Genomic DNA, 20,942 nt, shown 5'->3' with positions numbered 1-20,942 from the left:
TTTAGTAAATAGACCCCTTAAATTGTACCTGGGATAATTACTCGAAGATTCTATATCTTACATCATTTATTTGTAGCAATCCCTAGCTTCAGTTGGACAAACACTGGGCCTGATTTAGAGATGTACGCTAACCCAATGGTTAGCACATATCTCCAATTGTTATAGGACTGTGCATTTGCAGTCACTCGCAGTGCCTCCCTGCCGCAGCCTGACAGGCTACGGCATTTGGAAGGCAGAGCTGAGGATTTTCTGACCTCGCAGACTGCAGTATATAATGTAATATATACTTCAATGTCATTCCATATTTAAATGCATTATTGATCATTGCAGAATCGATTTGTTGAGGTGTATTTCTCGGGATGTCACAATCCCGACACCGGAATGCTGATGAGGGATTTATGACAGGCGTCAAGATACCGACGCCTGTCATAATCCCAATGCCGGAATGCAGAACGACGCGGGCCCAAACGAGGTAAGTACGGGCACCCGTCCTCTTAGCCGTGGGGGGGTTAGGTTTAGGGCACCCTGGGGGGACTTAGGGTTAGGCACCCCCCGGGAAGGGTTAGGGTTCGGCTAGGTTAAGGAGGGGTTAGGGTTAGGCACCCCGGGGAGAAAATAGAGTTAGGCTCCCCCTTCCCCGGGAGGGTTAGATTTAGGGGGAGGGGAGGGGGGGGGTTAGGTTTCGGCACTGATGGGGGGATGATATGGTTAGGCACTAGGGTGGGAGGTTAGGGTTAAGCACCCCTAAAGAAGGGTAAGGGGGGGAGAGGGGAGGGTTAGCTTTACTTACCTCCACTGTCGGGATTTGCTCCCTTCAGCCAGCCCCTGTCGGGATACCGGTGGCCATCCCCTGTCGGGATTTGAGCTGGTGGCTATACAGCCGCCAGCAATACAATCCCATCCGTATTTCTCATGCCATACAGTATGTATTATATGTCACACAGGGGGATTCAACTAAACTAGAAGAAGCATTTCTAATAAAATAGCAAGTAATCTAGAACAGTGGTTCCCAAACTGTGCACTGTGGCACCCTGGGGTGCCTTGGGACACTTGCAGGGGTGCCTCAGGTTGGTGGCCCAGCACCAAATCAAATTATTTATGGCCATTTTAATGTAAATATGAGAACAAACAGAAGTGCAAACCAATCCACCACCACATAGCTGAACCTAAGGATGACAGATAAGCACATTTAACTTCACTTTACTATTTTACTAAATATCAAACTTAAACTTAGGGGTGCCCTGAAAACAATGTTGATACTCTAGGGCGCCGTGATTCAAAAAAGTTTGGGAACCACTGATCTAGAACCTTGTTTTATAAGATGAAAATTAAAAGGAACAGCAATCATTTATAAGAATACATTGAGCAGTTCAACAATCATTATGTCAACACTGCCAACTGTATATCGGTGGCCTGTTTCCTGCACCACTATGCCGATAACTACATGTTTAAAGTATTACTAGAGACACCATTAAAATACTTGAACTAGCATTTTAACGCTGTCGGCATACTGGTGCCGGCAAAGGGGCTCCGACTTCTACTGCACACCCATTCACATAGGAAAGCACATGTAAGACAATCATATAGGCAACTGACTAAAAATTCTACACATTACCTGCAGACAGCAAACATTTGCTCTTAGAGTTACCTTTGGTGCCAATTTATTCAGCACTGCTATTTACAACAAAACCAGATTAATTAACCAGGCAATTGTCATTAAAGTTAAGAAGGGCCAGCCCACCCAAAAAGAAGCAGTGACATTCCCCCATTAAAACATCCTTTCTGGGTGCTTATCGTAGTGGTGAAATAAATGTTTGTACTGGACATCCAAAGATCCTATAGACTACAATGACTAAAACCATATGAAGATGATGCTTGTCTCATAGGGCAAAGCGTTGAGAAGCTAAGCTTTCCATTGCTGGACGCATTGCTCCAGACTGCAGTCCCCATTGCATCTAACCAAGTATCCTCCATTACTTAGATCAGTGGTTCTCAAACTCGGTCCTCAGGACCCCACACAGTTCACTTTTTCCAGGTTACCCAGCAGGTGCACAGGTGTGTTCATTACTCGCTGACACATTTTAAAAGATCCACAGGTGGAGCTAATTATTTCACTTGTGATACTGTGAGGAGACCTGGATAACATGCACTGTTTGGGGTCCTGAGGACAGAGGGCCTGATTCAGACCCGGACGCTATTTGTGGACGCTCGTTCTTAAAAAGGGGCCGGATATTTAAATTGAGCGCTCGCTCTTTGCGGTCTGTTGACGCCTCTATGTCTGAGCGAGCGTCCGAAATATGCGCTCGCTATTTTCTAAAGACGCCCCTTTGCCGTTCGCATCACACGTCATCTCCGCTATTTATTAGATTAATCGGGAACATCGAAAGGTGTCTAAACTGCTCGCAGTGCTTGTGGTAGGATTAACTTCCCGCAATCACTGCGAGCAGTTCAGGCTAAAAGACAACTAAGTGACGTGGTTGATGACGCTCCTTTACTAATTATGCACTCCCATAAAACGGCGTTTTGACCGTTTAGCACGCCTGCGTTCGGATCTCCACTCCCCCGTTTTCAAGCACCTTCCCCTGTTACCACCCACAAACGCCTCATTCTGTCACTCAAATTAGCAGCCCCTCGCTGTATTACGAGCGCACGATTTCCGACCGCAATGACTGGTTGGCGCATGTGCATTACGAGTCTAGGGATGTGCAGGCTCGGTTTTACTCGGATTTACTCGGTTCTTATCGCCACTTTACCACAAATTCGGATTTATTCAATTGGCTATCCAAAACACATGATAGGCGATAGCCAATAAAAAGATCCGAGTAAATCCGAGTAAAACCGAACCCGCTCACCCCTAATTACGATCCATACGCATGCGCAGTTGTGCGAACATCGCTCGGAGCGAACGAGCGGTCGCTTACGATCGGCTCTGAATCAGGGCCGTCCCTCTGTTTTTTTGAGCGGCCTCCTGACTGCTCGCATAGCTGTTGTTGACCACCCACAGCTATAGCGAGCGGCCAAAAAGATGGTCGCGATGGTCAAGACCATCGCGACCATCGGGCTTGCGACGAGACCCTTGCGGTAGGGTCTTGCTGCCGCAAGCCCAAGAGTGCTTTTGGCTCTATCAGAGCCAAAAGCACTCCCACTGACATCACTTGTGATGTCAGTGGGGCCGGCCCCAGACAGTAGGCATTCCATGGGAACGCCTCCGTCTGGGCAGCCACCCCCCCGGCGTGCCCACCAAAGGGGGCGTGCTGTCACTCAACATCGACAGCACGCCAACTTTGTAGCGAGACCCGGAGCGACGGCTTCCCCGTCGCTATCCGGGTCTCGCGCATGCGCACGACGGAGCCGGCTCCGTCGTGTGCATGCGCACTGGGGCACCATCTGAATCAGGCCCAGAGTTTGAGAACCTATGACTTACATGATCGCAGCAGATATCTTTTATATCTCTTACATTCAGCTTCTGGTAAATTGCAGAGATGCTTAAATTATTTGAACTGCTGTTTTTACATGATTTAAGGAACTGCTAAGCATGATAAATAAGCCTCTTAGGTACATGTAACTCACCTCTTCAGCACAGTAGTTAACAAAACCGATGTTCCTGGATTGGCAATTTTGGAAAGGGTCTCTCAGCCTGCCCATTACAACAAGTTATCAAGACAAGAATATATTGTATATATATTTTGATCAATCTAAGACCCAACATGTTATTTAACACTTGATTAGTGCTCCAAAGCTAGATTTGCACTGTGATAATGACCTTCACAGTGTATTTATGTGCACTCTAAAAATTCTAAAACGTTGTAGAAATCTGTATTTAACATAAAAGGCATAAAATGAGTATTTACCTGCAAATGGTTTCTTCTCAGTCAGGAGCTCCCAGATAACAATTGAGTAGCTGAAAGACAAAGAAAACAGACAATACTGACTCCATGTTTGGAAGCTGAGTTTCCTTTCTTCCCAGCTGTACTCTTTTTAAAACAGTTAACAATTTGCAAACATTTGAAATCAACAGAGATGGAAGAGACAAACTGCTAAATCTATGAACTCTTCACACTGGTATAAACAGGTAAACGTGTTAAGATCCAGATGCTAGGTTGAGCCCCCTGCAGTTGTGGAGACTTTGTGATCTACTGTCTGTCTGAGCAGAGTGGCAAAAGAAGGACATCAGGCCATTGGACATAGAGTTAGTAAGCCAGACTACTACTTCCGCAGCGCAAATTCTTCCCAGAGGGGGAGTATAGAAGGACTGCTAATACTACATAGATGTCTCATATACAGGTATCCCCAATGCCAAGAGTCAGCTATGGTTATTAAGCAGAGCCATAACTAGACTTTTTGGTGCCCTGTGCCAGAAAGAGCATTGGCACCCCCCCATTTTTCAAAGGGAAATAATGCACCCAAAAAAGGGCCATGGCTTCATGGGGAAGGGCCAAGGAAGAGATAGGAGAGGCCAGGAGATGCTGGGGATGGAATAAGAGGAATCTACAATCAAGAATGATAATAAACAGAAATTTGATAGGCCCAAACAGCGCCCCCTGACCTGTGGTGCCCTGTGCGATGGCACTGACCGCACTACCCTAGCTACGGCCCTGTTATTAAGTGTGTTAATTTGGGCTGTGTCTATGAACCTCTGGAGGTTATAATACATCTAGTTTATTGCTAATCAGTCTCAGAGTGAGCTACTATTCTCGCATCACATATCTAGTACAGAGCCTCCTAGTCCCTATAAAGCAGGGGCATATCTGTAATGGGGCAGGGTGTGCAGTGTACAAGGGCCCCCCTCCTCTCTTAATACACCCTTGCTATAAGGGTCTGGTGAAGCTATAAGAGCCTCCCTGATAAACTGTGGATACTGAATCCTGGGATAGTTCTCACCCCTGACTGTTGTGATTCGTGACAATGGTTTTGGGAAAAAAAAGGGGGAAATGTATCAAAACTTCTCCATCAAGAGTAGAGAAGTTTCCCATAACAACCACAGTCAGCCACTAGCTAGCATTTATCAAGTACAAAAGTTAGATACATTACACCCAAAGTTGTTGCTATAATAATTATTTTTTTTCTCTTTGACGATACTGTACAGATGTGTTGACTGCAAGAAGACTAGCAAGTACCTAAGTGCACAACTAATTAAAGGGTCCAGAGTGGATTAAAATATTTCTAGTAGAAACATTGAAAACAATTCCTATTAATCAGGGATATTTATTATTTAAGTAAAGAAGAGAACAAAAGACAACTCTTACGGATAGGGCACACCTTGTTACAGTATGTGTTAAAAATTTACTTTTATTTCTAAATAATAATAAAAGATCACTGGGGTAAGGCAACCAAAGGCAAAAAAACTTGAGTTGTCTTCTTTTTCTCTTCTTTACTTGGATAATTGACTCATTGGGAGCACCTTGCTATAATTCACAATTTTCAGATATATTATTGGGGTCTCTATTATTTTTTATACATTTTGACTTCCCTATAATTTGAGCTCATCTGATGTTTCCTGTGCTGCGTACCCTCTTCTCCCATATTTTCTTTCCCCTTTCATACTGTATATTTATGATTTACCCAATGTACTATTGCTGGATGTTTGGAAGATGAATACTGAATGTCCTATGTTTACATCAACAGAACGGAGCAACCGTTGAATCACGTCACTTACATATTACAGAGCTGTGCCTTTGTGCTTACATACTATCATCAAATAGCCACCAGAGGGTGCCAGTAGTTTTATGTAAAGGTCACTCCTGCGCAGACTGTCTTCAATTAGCAAAACAACATGTCAAAGCTTAATTACTTAAATAACATACAGTTTTCAATTTCCAATCATGGATTGTTTTAACAGCCATTAAACATAAAGCCATCTTGAATTTCTGGTGCCTTTAAATATGGCAGATTATAACACTGATTCATTAGGCAAAATCTCTTTCATGATATTTTGATGAGCATAAGGATAATATAGTTAATACAAATGTTGATACTCTTTAATATTAGGTCAAGTTATCTTGTAGTTTTTCAATTATTGTGAGTTTTCCCCAGTACAGCATATTACTATTATTGTGATACAGTTACTAGCAGTATCAGTGCTTATATAATACAATGCTTATGAACCAGGCTCTAATTAACTTAACTGTACTGGGGAAATATTGCTGATCTCCTTGTATCCCTGATTCTCTAGTCATAGGTTTTATATATCTCATCTTACCTGTACACATCATATTTAGTCCCTGTCACTTGACTGCTCTGTAAGAACATCTCTGGAGGGATGTAATTTAGGGTTCCTTTGATGGCTGACCTCTCTATATATTCCTTGTGAGTGGAATTTTCTTTCCATTTAGAGAGACCAAAGTCAGAAATCTGAAAGGAAAAGAAACACAAATACTGACGCTGTTGTGTAAATGAATTATTAAATAATGTGTTTGCAGCGTGAATACATTGCCCTGCAGCTCTGATACAATAATGCAGTAAGTATTGTTACCCTAAGGAGTAAATAGTAATACAGTAGCTGTGCCTCCCTTCATGTATAAATAATACTGATTGTTTCACTGAATTTAAAATTAAAAAAAAATATTCTTGGAGCTACATTTACTAAAAGGAAAGTTTTCAGGCATTTTCCCCAAAGGATTAATGAATGCACAACCATTGCATTCATTATTACTGCATTTTTTAATTTTGTGAAAACCAGTAGTTTTGAAAACCCGCTTAGCCACCTTCATTAAAGTAATTAAATAATGGTGCCCCCTTCATTAAATGTATTACAGCATGATTTCAAAAGTAATACTTTCCTGTCATTTGGTATCCAATGATATTTCTCAATAAAGATTTAGGACATTTATTACTCTCTGACATTTATTTGTGATTGATGTACAAGTATATCATAGAATGAGCAACTTTAAGTCGTTTTTTAAGAGAAAACCTCCTGCAGGTGTCACCTGTTACAACTGATTCATTATACCAGTCATTCATTATAACATGCCTTTCATAAATAGTATGGACACATGAGCTCTTACTGAATGCTGTTAAAATGTGGGTGTTCAGAAGATTACGGTGCTAAGTCAAAGGGGCAATAATATTTTTTTTCAGGCATAGAGAACAACATAACCTGAGTTTAAATGCAGAGTTGAACGTATGCACTGCACAACCCCAGAACAATGCTATGCAGAGTCTTATACAGTTTAGATGAATCAGTCCTTAAAATTGAAGAGGCAGAGCTGGGATGGGAAGAGACGTTCTCCAATAGGCTAAGTTTCATTGAAGGTGCATTCATCTCCAGGTGTCTACAGCTTTGCATATGGACAGAAATATGCTATTTTTTCCTGTTTCCTTTGATTACTGTAAGTATGTTTTACTAGTATTTTGGAACCATCATATGCCAGGTTACTAGTTGTCATGAACAGCATTGCACATTGAAGGGTTTTTTCTCCCCTCATTTTCCGGTTTGTTTTCCTCACCTCTGTCACCTTCTCCCCCCCACCGTCCTCCTCTGTCTCTTATCTCTATTCATCCTCCTTGTCTCTCACTTCTTACCCAGTCAGGGTCAGATTACTAATGGTGCGGATGGAGCTACAGCTCCAGGCCAACCATTAAAATAGCCCCACAGGATTCAACGCAGTGCAGACAGGAAAAAAAATTCCCTGTGAACATTGTCTGCACTGCATTGCAGTGATGGAGGATTCGAAGTTTGGTTCACTCACCCTCCTCCGTGCATCGGTCGTCCAAAGCTCCGTCACTAAAAAAAAGAAAAACCACAATTCTGGCGCTTCTAGCTAATCACTGTATATCATATTTGAAATAAAATAGAACTGCAGCAGATAATCAACCTCTGTGTATGTTGGTAATTTGGAGAAACCGAAAAAAAGCAAAATCTGTGCGGACTCTGTATTAATTTAAATAGATGATTGGAAAAGTAGTGATGCGATAATGAATGTACATTAATACACAATAAATATTTAATATCCACTAAGGATGCCACATAAAATCAATACACAAAAATAAACATATATAACACTCTAAAAATCAATCTAATATTGTACTTTGAAATGATTATAACACTGTGTGACTATTAAAAGTATCGATACAAAAGTTGCCAATATCTGTAGTCCAGCACAACAGAATAAGACACATATATTAGATGCCAAGAGCTGTTTGGTGTTTCTACAGGCCAGATAGTAAATGCTTGCACAATGAAGATAATGATGGCTAATTGATTTAGCAGGTGTAGAGAAAAAAAAAAACAGTCCTCAGTGTTGTTAAAAAGAAAAGTCACATATGATCATATGCAGTGACCTGTAAACTTCAAATATTGGCAGGCACATAAATGATATCGATTTCGTGCTGTAGTCACCAGCCCCAAGTATGATTGTGCAAAAATACAGCTGTATAAAATACTCCAAGAAGCAGCCACTGTTTGGGATATAGATCAATCACAGTCACAGCAGATTTAAAGATACTATGTTGTGCTGTGTATTCACAGTGTTGCCTTCGCGTACTCACAGACTTTGTAGTCGGCAAATGTGGGGGCCCCCTTTGTGTGATTCAATCCTCCGGCATCCTGTATTGTATGCCAGGAAATGCACACATCTCTGACAGGTGCTGCTAATGTAAAGGAATTCTGCTGCATTTTATACAGCTGTATTTTTGCACAATCAAAAATACAATCATACTAAAGGGTAAGCTTACCCCTTAGTTTCCCTATATCTCATATCTGACTTCTTCCCCACCCCCTGTCGCTTATCTTTATCTCCCTATCACTCCTCCTCTGTGTCATTCATCTCTGTCCCCTTCATCCCCCATCTCTCATCTAAATCCCCCTACAGTACCTCCCTTTCTCCTAATTTGTTATCTCTGTCCCTCTCATCCCTTTTCCCCTCATCCTTCCCTCATCTCCCTGTCCCTCATATTTGTCCTCCTCAACCTCATCTCTCACCCTCAATCCCATTTCTCATGTGTTTCCCTCACCCATCAATCTCTTATTTATGCCCCCCTCAGGCCTATCTCCTCATTTCTCATTTCTGTCTACCTCATCCCCCCTGTCACTTTTTAATTCTCTGTCCTCCTCACCCTCATCATCTCCCTCTCTCTCATCTCTGTCCCTAATGTCAGCATCACTTATCTCTGTCCCTATCCCCTTTCTTCCCATCAGTCTCTCTCATCACAATCCCAGCCCCCTTCTCTTGTCCTTCTAATTCTCACTTTGTCCACAATCCCCCTTCGACACTTGGGTTGAGGCGTAGGGGGGATGCTGTTACAACAGGAAAGTTCCCTGCTGTCAGCACCTGCACATATGGACCCCACCGTCCCCTGTCCCACAGTAGAGGGGGCATATGGAGAGGTGCTATCTGCAGGTGCTGTCAGGAGGGAACAATCCTGCCATAACAGTGCTGGGATGAGAAGACAGAAATGAGTGTGTGACTGCAGAAAGTCTGCCAGCCAGTGAGAGCTGTGAGGGGAGGCAGTGTGCAGGTGAAGGCTGACTCCCTGAATCTAGAGACACATGCTGTAAGATATTATATAAAAGATTAACAACTCTGGGTAAGCCCCAAAAGTGGGGAGAACTGTCTTTAGTTTGGAACAGTTGCTGCACATATGTCTCAGCAACTAGGTCATACCCCAAACTCATGTGGCGCCTCCACCCAAACTTCAGTTATTGTTACCAATAAGGCAAACTTTTTTTAACATACATATATTAAATGCAAAGAACACAAAAATAAAGAAGATAATTTCTTAAGCTAGTCCGCAGAATGCTCCTGGTGACAAATTAGCATTCATCAATGCTTTGACACATACTATAGCATTACTTTTATATTCATACAATTCTAATTCATTTGTGGTAACAATTGCAATATTCCTATGCTGGAGATGTGTGATACTGTAACACGTTACCACTCCTAACTCAATGAAGATTCTTGGTTCACTCACTAGTATGCTAGACTGTAACATGTCATACATGTCACCATCCCATGTCTATAAGACCAGAGTTCCAAGCCAGCCTGAACCATAAAGACCTTTTACCCCTCCCTTTGATCCTAGATCCATTTTACACATACACACACTATAACCATCCACTCTTAATGCTTTGAGACTGATACCTATTGAATTACAGTAGTATAACTCAATGTAAAATTATAGATTTACAGTTCTTAGTTAATAACTTGCTGGTGCACTTTAGGTTCTCCATAGTAATAGTAGTTATAACTCACTAAACATGCTCTGAACAGCTGTACTCAGAAACGATGAATTTGCTCCTTTGGTGTAAGCAGTTACCTGAATGATACTGCAGGACTTATTCCAGAATTATACTACACTTGGACTAATAAGACTAATAATCAGTCACTATTTTGTTATATACAGTAGGTCTTTGACTATGGAAAGTTTTAGCTGATGGCTATATAATACACTGAGCAATTACTGTGAAGAGAATGCTCAGGTACTGTAGCAAAAAACTATGCAGAGCTAGTTACTGTGAGGAGAATTACTGTATCATGTTGTCTTATACTGTTGTGAGATAGGTACTGTAAAGAGAATGTTCATGTAGGAATATACAGTACTATGCTGGGTCTTAGTATGAGATACTAAGGGCCTGATGTACGCTAATGCAACTGCAGCTACAAATTTGTATGCATTGGGCTGTGTGAAAATATGCAAACGTCGCAGCTGCCGGGATTTGTATTGAGAAGCCCACCGGCACCTTCGCAAATCTAAGCGGCTGCTTTCAAAGACGCAGCTCAGTCACAGATCAGTTGATTCTCAGACTTCTGAATAACTTTATGGTTGTGCAGAATGGCCTCGGAAACTGAGACACCGGAGACATGTCGTCTGTGTACAGGATCGCAGTTGCAGGCAGAGACACAACCCGAAAACAGTCACTACACACCTGCATTTGACTCACCACACCCGTTACCACCCACAAACAGTCCCTGTCTGTGAAGAACTTTGAGAATAAATCTGCCCTGTGACCGACATCGGTATTGAAACTTGACACATACGCAGTGCGAATCAGGCCCTAAATTACCAGTATATAGAAAAGAAATGTGAGCGCTAGTTCAAAAACAGTAGATGAGCAAGAGTTTTATTAACAATAAAATATGTATTTCATATACCACATTTACTTTAAGAAAATTTCAAGACAAATAGGCATACAGTAATACAGAAGTACATATTCCCAAAGCCAGGCAAACAATGTATCTACAAAAGTATCACTGTTGTATCATCTATAGCACAGGTTCTCAAACTCGGTCCTCAGGACCCCAAACAGTGCATGTTTTCCATGTCTCCACACTGAATTAAGTGAAATAATTAGCTCCACCTGTGGACCTTTTAAAATGTGCAATTGAGTAATGAATATACCTGTGCACCTGCTGGGTGACCTGCAAAACATGAACTGTGTGGGGTCCTGAGGACCGAGTTTGAGAATCACTGATCTATAGTATTATAAACTGATACACTATAGTCCTTGAATAATAAGCAGAGTCAATCCGCACACAGGGTGGTAGAATAATGGTAGCAGATATGTTTCTTATCAGATATTCTCCTTAAATGGGACGCGGAGCTGCATATGTCCTATTTATATTGCAGGTTTTATAGCCGTGACAGCTCAGATGGAAAGTTAGTAGTTCACTGGTTGTTTTATGTTGTTTTAAGCTTCAATAAATGCCCCTGTTTAATCCGTGGTTGGAGGTGGTACTCACAGGCAGCAGGCTGGAGACCTATGGAAATCCTCCTATGTTTGTTGGAAAACAGGCCTCAAATCTTTTGCGGTGTGCCGGATATGCTCCAAGTTGAGACCTATTTGTATAGTCTCTGAGCCGGCTACAGGAATGCATATGTTGATATTGCTGACATAGGCATCTAATTCAAGCATTTTAGCCTCCAGCACTCCGTATCTATCTCTGCTTTGAACAGGACTTTTGCACCTTACCGCAACCTATCCAGCACTGTTATTCCTGGGCTGCACGTCTACCACATACTGCCTCCATGCGGCTTGGACTGTGATTCCTGTTGCCGGAGCATATCCGGCACACCGCAAAGGATTTGAGGCCCTCCAACCACGGATTAAACGGGGGCATTTATTGCAGTTTAAAACAACATAAAACAACCAGTGAACTACTAATTTTCCATCTGAGCTGTCACAGCTATAAAACTTGCAATATAAATTCTACATACGCAGCTCCGCGTCCCAATTAAGGAGAATATCTGGTAAGAAACATATCTGCTACCATTATTCTACCACCCTGTGTGCGGATTGACTCTGCTTATTAATCAAGGACTATAGTGTATCAGTTTAAAATAATACAGACGATACAACAGTGATACTTTTATAGATACATTGTTTGCCTGGCTTTGGGAATATGTACTGCTGTATTACTGTATGCCTATTTGTCTTGAAATTTTCTTAAAGTACTGTAAATGTGGTATATGAAATATACATTTTATTGTTAATAAAACTTTTGCTCATCTACTGTTTTTGAACTAGTGCTCACATTTCTTTTCTATATACATCTGGATTTCTTAGTGGATTGTAGAATCCACTTTGTGAGCTGCAGGATCAATACAGGGCAATAGAGAGGTAGGTCCAGAGCGCACCACTAAGTCTGTATTTTGTATACCTAAATTAACAGGCTGCGATATTGCCTCAACTCAACCTCTTCGGGCCATTTTATGTTACATAGGAGTCTAGGGGCGAGATGCATCAAGGGTAAAAATGCGGTCAAACCCCGAAAATGTGGATTTGACTGCATTTCTCATATGCACTAAGTCCCGGAGTACGATGCACTTCCGGGACTTAGTTGTGGTGGATAACAACCATCTTCCTGATGATGATGAGTGTGCCAGTACAGAGGTATGCATGACGATCCCCGCAAAGAATCGATCTGTCAGTAAGAGCGGCCCTTACGGTTGAGGGACTTCCACAGAGTGCTGAGACAGGGATCCCTCCCAGCACCCCCCGCGGAAGTCCCTCCACCGCAAAGGGCCGCTCTTACCGACAGATCGGTCCTCTGAGGGGATCGTCATGGATAAATTAGGTATTGCAATTTTCTACTCAGCATGAAAGCCCCCTGCATGTCAGGAGAGTTGCAGTATTTGCCGCTGGTCAGACCTGCCAATAATGCTGCATGGCTGCCCAGTCTATATCGATGTTACATATGTTTACATTGTTGTACGTAGTCGGACAGATATGAGAAAGCAGCAGTTGGCGTTCCTATGCTCTGCTGTGCTTTGGAAACAGCGTATTTATGCAGCTGCAATTGCATTAACGTACATCTCTGAATAAGGCCCTTATGGTGGGTACACACTGGGCGATTTTAATGAAAGATCAAGCGATTACGATATCGTAATCGTTTGATCGTTCAAAAATCGCTCAAACATCGCTCTATATAATGTCAAAAAAGACCAGCGATGCGCGCTCCCGCTGGTCGTTTTAGACATTGTTCATCGCGGCTACATGCAGCACGATTAGGATGATATCGTTATCGTTAAATCGCTCGACATGTAGTACATGTTATTTGCAAAACGATGAACCGATAACGATAATGATTTGGCGCCACGCGGAGAGCCAGACACACCCTTTCTGATACTCAGAGAAGAAGGAAGTTTGCTGCGCGTGGTCCTTCCAAAAAAACGGTAAGTAAAGTCCCCCACTGTCCACCAATGTTCTGGGGGTCATTATTAGAGAGGCATAAGGGGCTGCAGAAGTACTGAGGGCATTGCAGCAGCAAAGGGGACTCTGCATAAGGGGCTTCACAACTTTTGGGGGCATTGCACAGCATGGGGGGGCAGCATTACTACTGTGGCCATTGCACAGCATGGGGGGGGCTGCAGTACTACAGGGGCCATTGCACAGCATAGAGGGGGGCCTGCATGACGTCTGGGGGCATTGCACAGCATAGAGGGGGGCCTGCACGACTACTGGGGGCATTGCACAGCATAGAGGGGGCCTGCATTACTACTGGGGGCACTGCACAGCATGGGGGGGCAGCATTACTACTGGGCCATTGCACAGCATGGGGGGGCTGCAGTACTACTGGGGGCATTGCACAGCATAGAGGGGGGCCTGCATGACTACTGGGGCATTGCACAGCATAGAGGGGGCCAGCATTACTACTGGGCCATTGCACAGCACAGGGGTGGGGCTGCAGTACTACTGGGGGTATTGCACAGCATGGGGGGGCCTGCATGACTACAGGGGCCATTGCACAGCATAGAGGGGGGCCTGTATGACTACTGGGGGCATTGCACAGCTTAGGGGGGGCAGCATTACTACAGGGGCCATTGCACAGCATAGGGGGGGGCTGCAGTACTACTGGGAGCATTGCACACTATAGAGGGGGCGTGCACTACTGGGGGCATTGCACAGCATAGAGGGGGGCCTGCATTACTACTGGGGGCATTGCACAGCATAGAGGAGGGGCCTGCATTACTACTGGGGGCATTGCACAGCATAGGGGGGGGCAGCATTACTACTGGGCCATTGCACAGCATGGGGTGGGCCAGCATTACTACTGGGGCCATTGCATAGCATGGGGGGGCAGCATTACTACTGGGCCATTGCTCAGCATAGGGGTGGGGCTGCAGTACTACTGGGGGCATTGCACAGCATAGGGAGGGCCTGCATTACTACTGGGGGCATTGCACAGCATAGGGTGGGCCAGCATTACTACTGGGGTCATTGCACAGCATAGGGGGGGGCAGCATTACTACTGGGCCATTGCACAGCATAGGGGTGGTGCTGCAGTACTACTGGGGGCATTGCACAGCATAGGGGGGGGGCCTGCATGACTACAGGGGGCATATGATTTTTTTGTGGTAATTTTTTTTTTTTCTATTATTATACCATTTTCAGACATGCCTTCATCAAAGGACACAGCATTTTGGACAGGATTCATTGAGCTCTATCAAGCAAATGAGTGCCTCTGGGGATTGAAGAGTAAAGATTACTTAAATAGAGCGATGAAAAATGAGGCATTTGAGAAACTACTCCAATACAGTACAGAATATAAGCCTGATGCGAACATTGAGTGGGTAAAGAACAGGATCCAGGGTCTGCGTACCGTCTTTTTGAAGGAACACAAAAAATACTTAGAATCACAAAGATCTGGAGCAGGGGCAGCTGAGGTGCGTAAGCCATCGCTATGGTACTACGACCTGCTGCTGTTTACCTTGGATAAAGAACCAAATCAAAGTTCCCGGAGCTCGCTTGTGCCACAGTCGCCTGATGTGGTGCCACAGGACACCGTGAGTCAGGATGCTGTAAGTTTTTTGCTAAAATTTATTTTGTAAAATTTTCAAAATTTTTTATCAACAAAATTTAGTCTCGTTTTTTTAAATAGAAAGCAGTCGGAAGCCGATGGATGGAATGCCGACCATCGCCTTTCCAACTGTTTAAACCCTGCAGTGGATAAATGGCAGGCGTCGTAATCCTGATGCCTGACATTATACCTAAACATAAGTCCAGACGCATGCAATCCCGTTCACTGGTAAGCCGGGCAGGGATAGTCATGGGGGGGAAGGCTAGGTTAAGGGTTCCTGGTAGGTGGTGGTGGGGTCTTTGAGCACCACCCTGGGAGGTATAGGTTAAGGCTAGGGAAAGGGGAGCTTCAGGTTAGGCACCCTTAAGGAACGGTAAGGTGGGGTAAATGTAAAAGGTTTCTTACTAGTATAAACGTTTAAGTTTTTAATCCATGTTGTTTTGGCTTTTTCAAGATTTTTGGCACCAGAAGTACGGGAGTGGATCATTTATGTTGAATCAAATTTAGGCATGTGTTGACCATAAATTTAATCATGTATTATTTTTTATTGCCATTTATTTGCATTATTTGGACCAGAGTGTTTTATATTTGCCATGTTTGTGGGTATTCTTGTAATTTTTAATTTATTTTTTGTATTCCTTGGCTTTTTATTAAAGCATTACATTTTTTAAATTGATAATCAAATTTTTTTTTTCATTTATTTTAAGTTACTGTTGGCGGTAGAGGATCCTGACCCGGTGGTCCAGCGAGCCCCAAGAAATGGAAGTCCCTGTGCCTGTGACCGAGACGCCATCCAAGGCCCCCACTAAGAAGCGGAAAGGGACAAGCAAAGCTTCCACTTCGGGAACATCAAGAATTGATCAGTTTCTAAAACATGCGGAGGAGGTTCTTTCCAAACCCCCGGATGCAAATCAAATTTTTGGCCTAAATCTCGCCAATGACCTGTTCCTCCGGAACAGGTCAAGCCTTTCAAGCGTCTGGTCTATAAGGCTTTTGTACATGCTATTGAGGGGGACTTGAGTATGGCAAGTACCATAGTCTTAAATGCCAGGCAGCAGCCCAACCCAACAGCCTCATCAGGCAACTTCCCCACCCCACAAGTAACTTTCGCGGATCCACAAAATCAAAACCATTCTCTGTTACAGTCCCACCCCTCTTCTGTGTCGCGTAGCCCCTCGCCCCCTACTACCTTTCCCAGTACTTCAGCCAATGGTGTTCCCTCTGCACTGGGCAGTGCTCGCACAACTGTTTTTGGCGATGATGATTTTTTAAATATTTAATTTGTTAAAATTTTGCAGTTGTAATTTCCATTTTTTAAAAACTGATCACTCCTTGTCTTTATTTGGTTCATTGTTTCATGGTGGACTGTAGCATGGTCGTAGTACAATAGCGATGGCTACTCCACCTCATCTGCCCTTTGTTTCTTGTTCTTTGTGTTTCTCAAGTATTTTTTGTGTTCCCTCAAAAATGGTGCCCAGATCCTGGATTCTGACCTTGTACGTGTTGCAATGTTCGCATCAGGAATCTTGTTCTGTACTATATGAAGTTTTTTTCAAATGCCTTATTTTTCACACTCTATTTGTGTAATCTTATCTCCAGAAGCACTAATAGTCTTGATAAGACTCAATGAATCCTGTCCAAAAAGTAAAAAAAAATTTTTACGAAGTTAAAAATTCGTGTGGTCTCTTTTTTAACGGCATATTAGAATTGAAATTTAAAAATGTATTATTTTGGGTGCTTAGGCTTATTGGACACACAGATATTTATATGTTAAATAAGTGTAGGATTATGGAGCATACACACGGTCAGATTTGTCAGACTTGTCAGATTTGTCAGATGAACGATTGAACGATTAAACGATTTTTGACTGCATTAAAATGAATGGAATCGTCCAAGTCTGACTGCAAACACATCAGATGTCAGAAATCGTTATCTGACCATCGGGAACGTGCATCGTTGATCGTCCATCGTTCAGGCATGTCAGATATGAACGATTTTCCTTCAGATATGAACGACTGAACGATTTTTAAATCGTTATCGTTCATATCTGAAGGAAAAATCTGACCGTGTGTATGCACCATTAGGTGTATTTTTTGTTTTTCCTTTGATATTTAACAACTGTGTACTAAAGAAGAAACATATGCCAGTAGTAGTTGTATTTTTGTCAACTTGACTGGTAAAGATTTTAGAATTTACATGAATTTTTACACAGACACAAACAGATTACCTATATAATCTAATGTAAAGTAGTTAACCCCCTACAGTACCAAATCTCCCATCTACTGTGTAACTCACACCCTTCCCTATATACTTTATGTCTCATAATGGAGCTTATTCAGACCCGGTCGTTAGCTCTACGAGCTCGCAATCGGGTCGATGTTGCTCCAATGCGCATGTGCACAAAAGCAGCCGGCTCCGTCATGCTCATGCACGAGGCCCGGCTAACGACGGCTGCTCCGTCGTTAGGGGTCTCGTAGCAGACGGGGCGAGCTGTCGATGTTGAGTGACAGCTCGCTCCGTTTGCTGGGCGGCCCGGGGGCGTGCCCGGCCAAATGGAGGCGTTCCTGCCAGAACGATTGCCATTTGGGGGCGCCCCACTGACATCATCAGTGATGTCAGTGGGGAGCTTCCTGCTCTGGGGCTTAAGGTTGATGAGACCCTACCTTAGGGTCTCGTCGTTAGCCCCGATGGTCGCGATGTCTTGGCCATTGCAACCATCACCCTTAGCGGCCGTTAGAGCGGTGGGTGTTAACCCACAGCCTAACCACCGACATGGAGGCGGCCGTTCAGGATGCAAGCGGCCGCCCTGTTTCAGAATGACCGCTTGCATCCTACGACCGCCTCTGAATGAGGCCCTATAACTGAATACTTAACTTTCATGATTGAAGTTCTGGATAATGGCCCCTATTATATTTCTTATTCTAATATTGCAAAAAGTTATGTTAAATAGTAACATACAAAAAAACCACAAGGTGTAAATAGTTTTATTAGTTTTAAGTTTTTTAAAACATCAAGAAACACCATACAAGAATAAATTTAAACCTGCCATGATACGGCACTTTCTCCATTAAAATAATTCATGCATTTCTCTCTGACCTCTTTTGCCCGGGCAGAGACAGCAGAGGGAAATCTTTGGGGATTCAGAGAGGTTAGGACAATATTTTCTTCAGTATGGTCTATATTTTCAGGCAATGAAGTTGCGGCTGGCGGTTGTCCCATTTTTTTGGCTCGTAGAAAATTATGGAGGGCACAACATGCCAAGACAAGCCACTCGATTTTGTCAAGCCTGAAATTTATACTGGTATGGAAAATGCGAAACCTGTTCGCCATTATGCCAAAAGCATTTTCAACAGTGCGCCTTGCACGTGATAGTCTGTAATTGAAGATTCTCTTTTCTGTTGATAATCCCCTTTGTGGAAATGCCCATATTAAATTTTCATTAAGACCAAATGCCTCATTGGCAACGAATACAAAATTCAAACCATATTTGGTTTGCGACTCCGAAGGTATGTTTAACTGATTGATCATTAGTCTCTCAAAAAAGACGGTCTCTCGGAAAGAGCCACCTTCCATTTTTGCCAACGTCAACAAAGATGAATTGATAATTGGCATTCACGACCGCCATCATTATCATACTGAAGAATCCTTTGTAATTGAAATACAAATATCCAGTGTTTGCTGGTTGTGTAATCCGGATATGTTTCCCGTCTATGGCGCCGCCACAATTTGGGAAATTCCACCAGGTATCAAAATCGTTGGCAATAGTTTTCCATTCCTCGACCGTCGTAGGGAACTAGAAAAAGAAAAAAAAAATTGTTAGCATATTTTAAGCATCACATTAAAACATTTACAGGGGTATTCAATTTGGAGCGAAAAGTCAGTTTTTGCGATAATTTCGCACCGATGACGTCATTTTCACTGGTTTTGGTTTTACACCGTATTCAATTTCGAAGACTTTTCGCAGATTTGAAAAGTCTTTGAAAAAAAAACAGGGATAACTTTTAACCACTGAATAGGTGGCGAAAAAAAGTGCAGAATTGGGGTTTAGGGGTGCAGGCTTAAAAAAAATAGCCTGCACCCTTCAGAATGACCCCTTGAAACGATCTGTGTCAAAAAGAAAAGGAAAAAAATCGGGACACCCCAAAAAAAGCACTTTGAATTTGGGGGCCAAAAAAAAAAATGTTGGGGGACAAAGTTAAAAAATAGCAAACTTGACTCTGGGGGGGTCCCCAAGTATGCCCCAGGTGTTTTTTCATTGCAGCTGCATGCGGCAGGTGGGTTTTTGACAATTTTTTCAAGTCACTTTAGCAACTTTAAAATATGCTGACCCCCATTTTCAAGTACCCCAAATTTGCTGGGCATAGTTATTTTTGCCCCAAAAAAAATCTAAATGCTCTTCTGCATCACTTTCTTCAAAGTCACATTTATGCACTTGCCGCGGCTATTAGAATCCCCAACTTCCTTCAGTAGTTAAAAATGGGGGTACGCATAGTGATCCCCCATGTCTACGCATCTTTAGGGGGGTCCCTAGAATATTTCCCGAAAATTCCAGTTTTTGTTGAACCTGTAAAAAAAAGTAGCAAAAATGTACAAAAATAATGACATAAGGTACCCCCCCCAAAAGCCAAACCAGCCCCAGGCTTGCAAGCCAGTGGTGTTTTCTAAAAATACGGGGAACAAAATGTGTAGGGTTCCACCATATTTTAGGAACCAACACCAGGCTGCAGGGACTAGTGCTGGTTTTAAATATAGGGGGCAAAAAAGACGTGGGGTACCCCCTATATTTAAGACCAGCACCAGACCCAACCGACCGGGGTGTAATGCCACAGCCCGGAGACCCAATCACCGGGGCTCCAGGTCCAAAGCATTACACCCCAAGTCGGACAGCGCAAGCCGGTGATCTCGGGGGAGTCGGGGACCCCCAAAAAAGGGTCCCTCCTCTCCCAAGCACCACAGGCTTATGCTGAAGCCTGGGGCTCATCCCCATACCCCTGGAGCAGTGGGTATGGGTGTAATAGGGGGGCCAAATAATGTAACACTATTGTACTTTACAGTGGAACTACAAGTGCCAGCATGCCTGCCATTTTGCACTTGTGGAACTACAAGTGCCAGCAGACATGCACCACCTGTAATTTCACTGTAAAATAAATAGTTAAAAAAAGACAAAACACACACACCGTGACAGTATAACTTTATTACACACACCTACCCATTCACACATACTTACCTATACCAGATGTTCGGTCCCCTTCTCCACGTAGAATATCCAAAAAACATGGCCCTGCAAAGAAAGATTTCATACTCGCCTACATCCAGCGCTGGTCTCCGCAGTAATCCATGGCAGTTTAAAAACAAAAAAAACAGTTACCCAATCGACGCAACACAACTATCTGTATGTGTGTTGGCACACATACAGATAGCTCCCGAATGGCAGCTATTGGCACTTCACGGGGCATTGCTGTCCCGTGAGCCAATCAGCGGCAGCGCTCACTGTAGAGCGCCCGCTGATTGGCTCCGGCAACTGACAGTTCCCACGTGGTCTGACTCGCCCACGTGGGAACTGTCAGTTGCCGGAGCCAATCAGCGGGTGCTCTACAGTGAGCGCTGCCGCTGATTGTCTCACGGGACAGCAATGCCCCGTGAAGTGCCAATAGCTGCCATTCGGGAGCTATCTGTAAGTGTGACAACACACATACAGATAGC

At 43.4% G+C, this 20,942-nt stretch overlaps 1 protein-coding gene across 1 annotated transcript in view; it reads right to left on the bottom strand.

Annotated features, from left to right (window-relative positions):
• The window catches only part of ANKK1 (ankyrin repeat and kinase domain containing 1), a 101,539-nt gene that overhangs the window by 17,007 nt on the left and 63,590 nt on the right, over positions 1-20,942 (bottom strand). The window contains exons 3-4 of the mRNA XM_088443012.1: positions 6,200-6,351; positions 3,852-3,901 (exon numbers count right to left, since the gene is read on the bottom strand). Of these exons, the coding sequence (XP_088299138.1) occupies positions 3,852-3,901; positions 6,200-6,351 (202 nt within the window). The remainder of the gene's footprint in view (positions 1-3,851; positions 3,902-6,199; positions 6,352-20,942) is intronic.

This window comes from Taudactylus pleione, unplaced genomic scaffold, assembly GCF_031769625.1.
Source record: "Taudactylus pleione unplaced genomic scaffold, aTauple2 ptg000322l, whole genome shotgun sequence".
Classification (NCBI taxonomy): domain Eukaryota; kingdom Metazoa; phylum Chordata; class Amphibia; order Anura; family Myobatrachidae; genus Taudactylus; species Taudactylus pleione.
The sequence above is the reverse complement of the archived record's forward strand: the minus strand, read 5'-3'. Positions and strand labels throughout refer to the sequence as shown.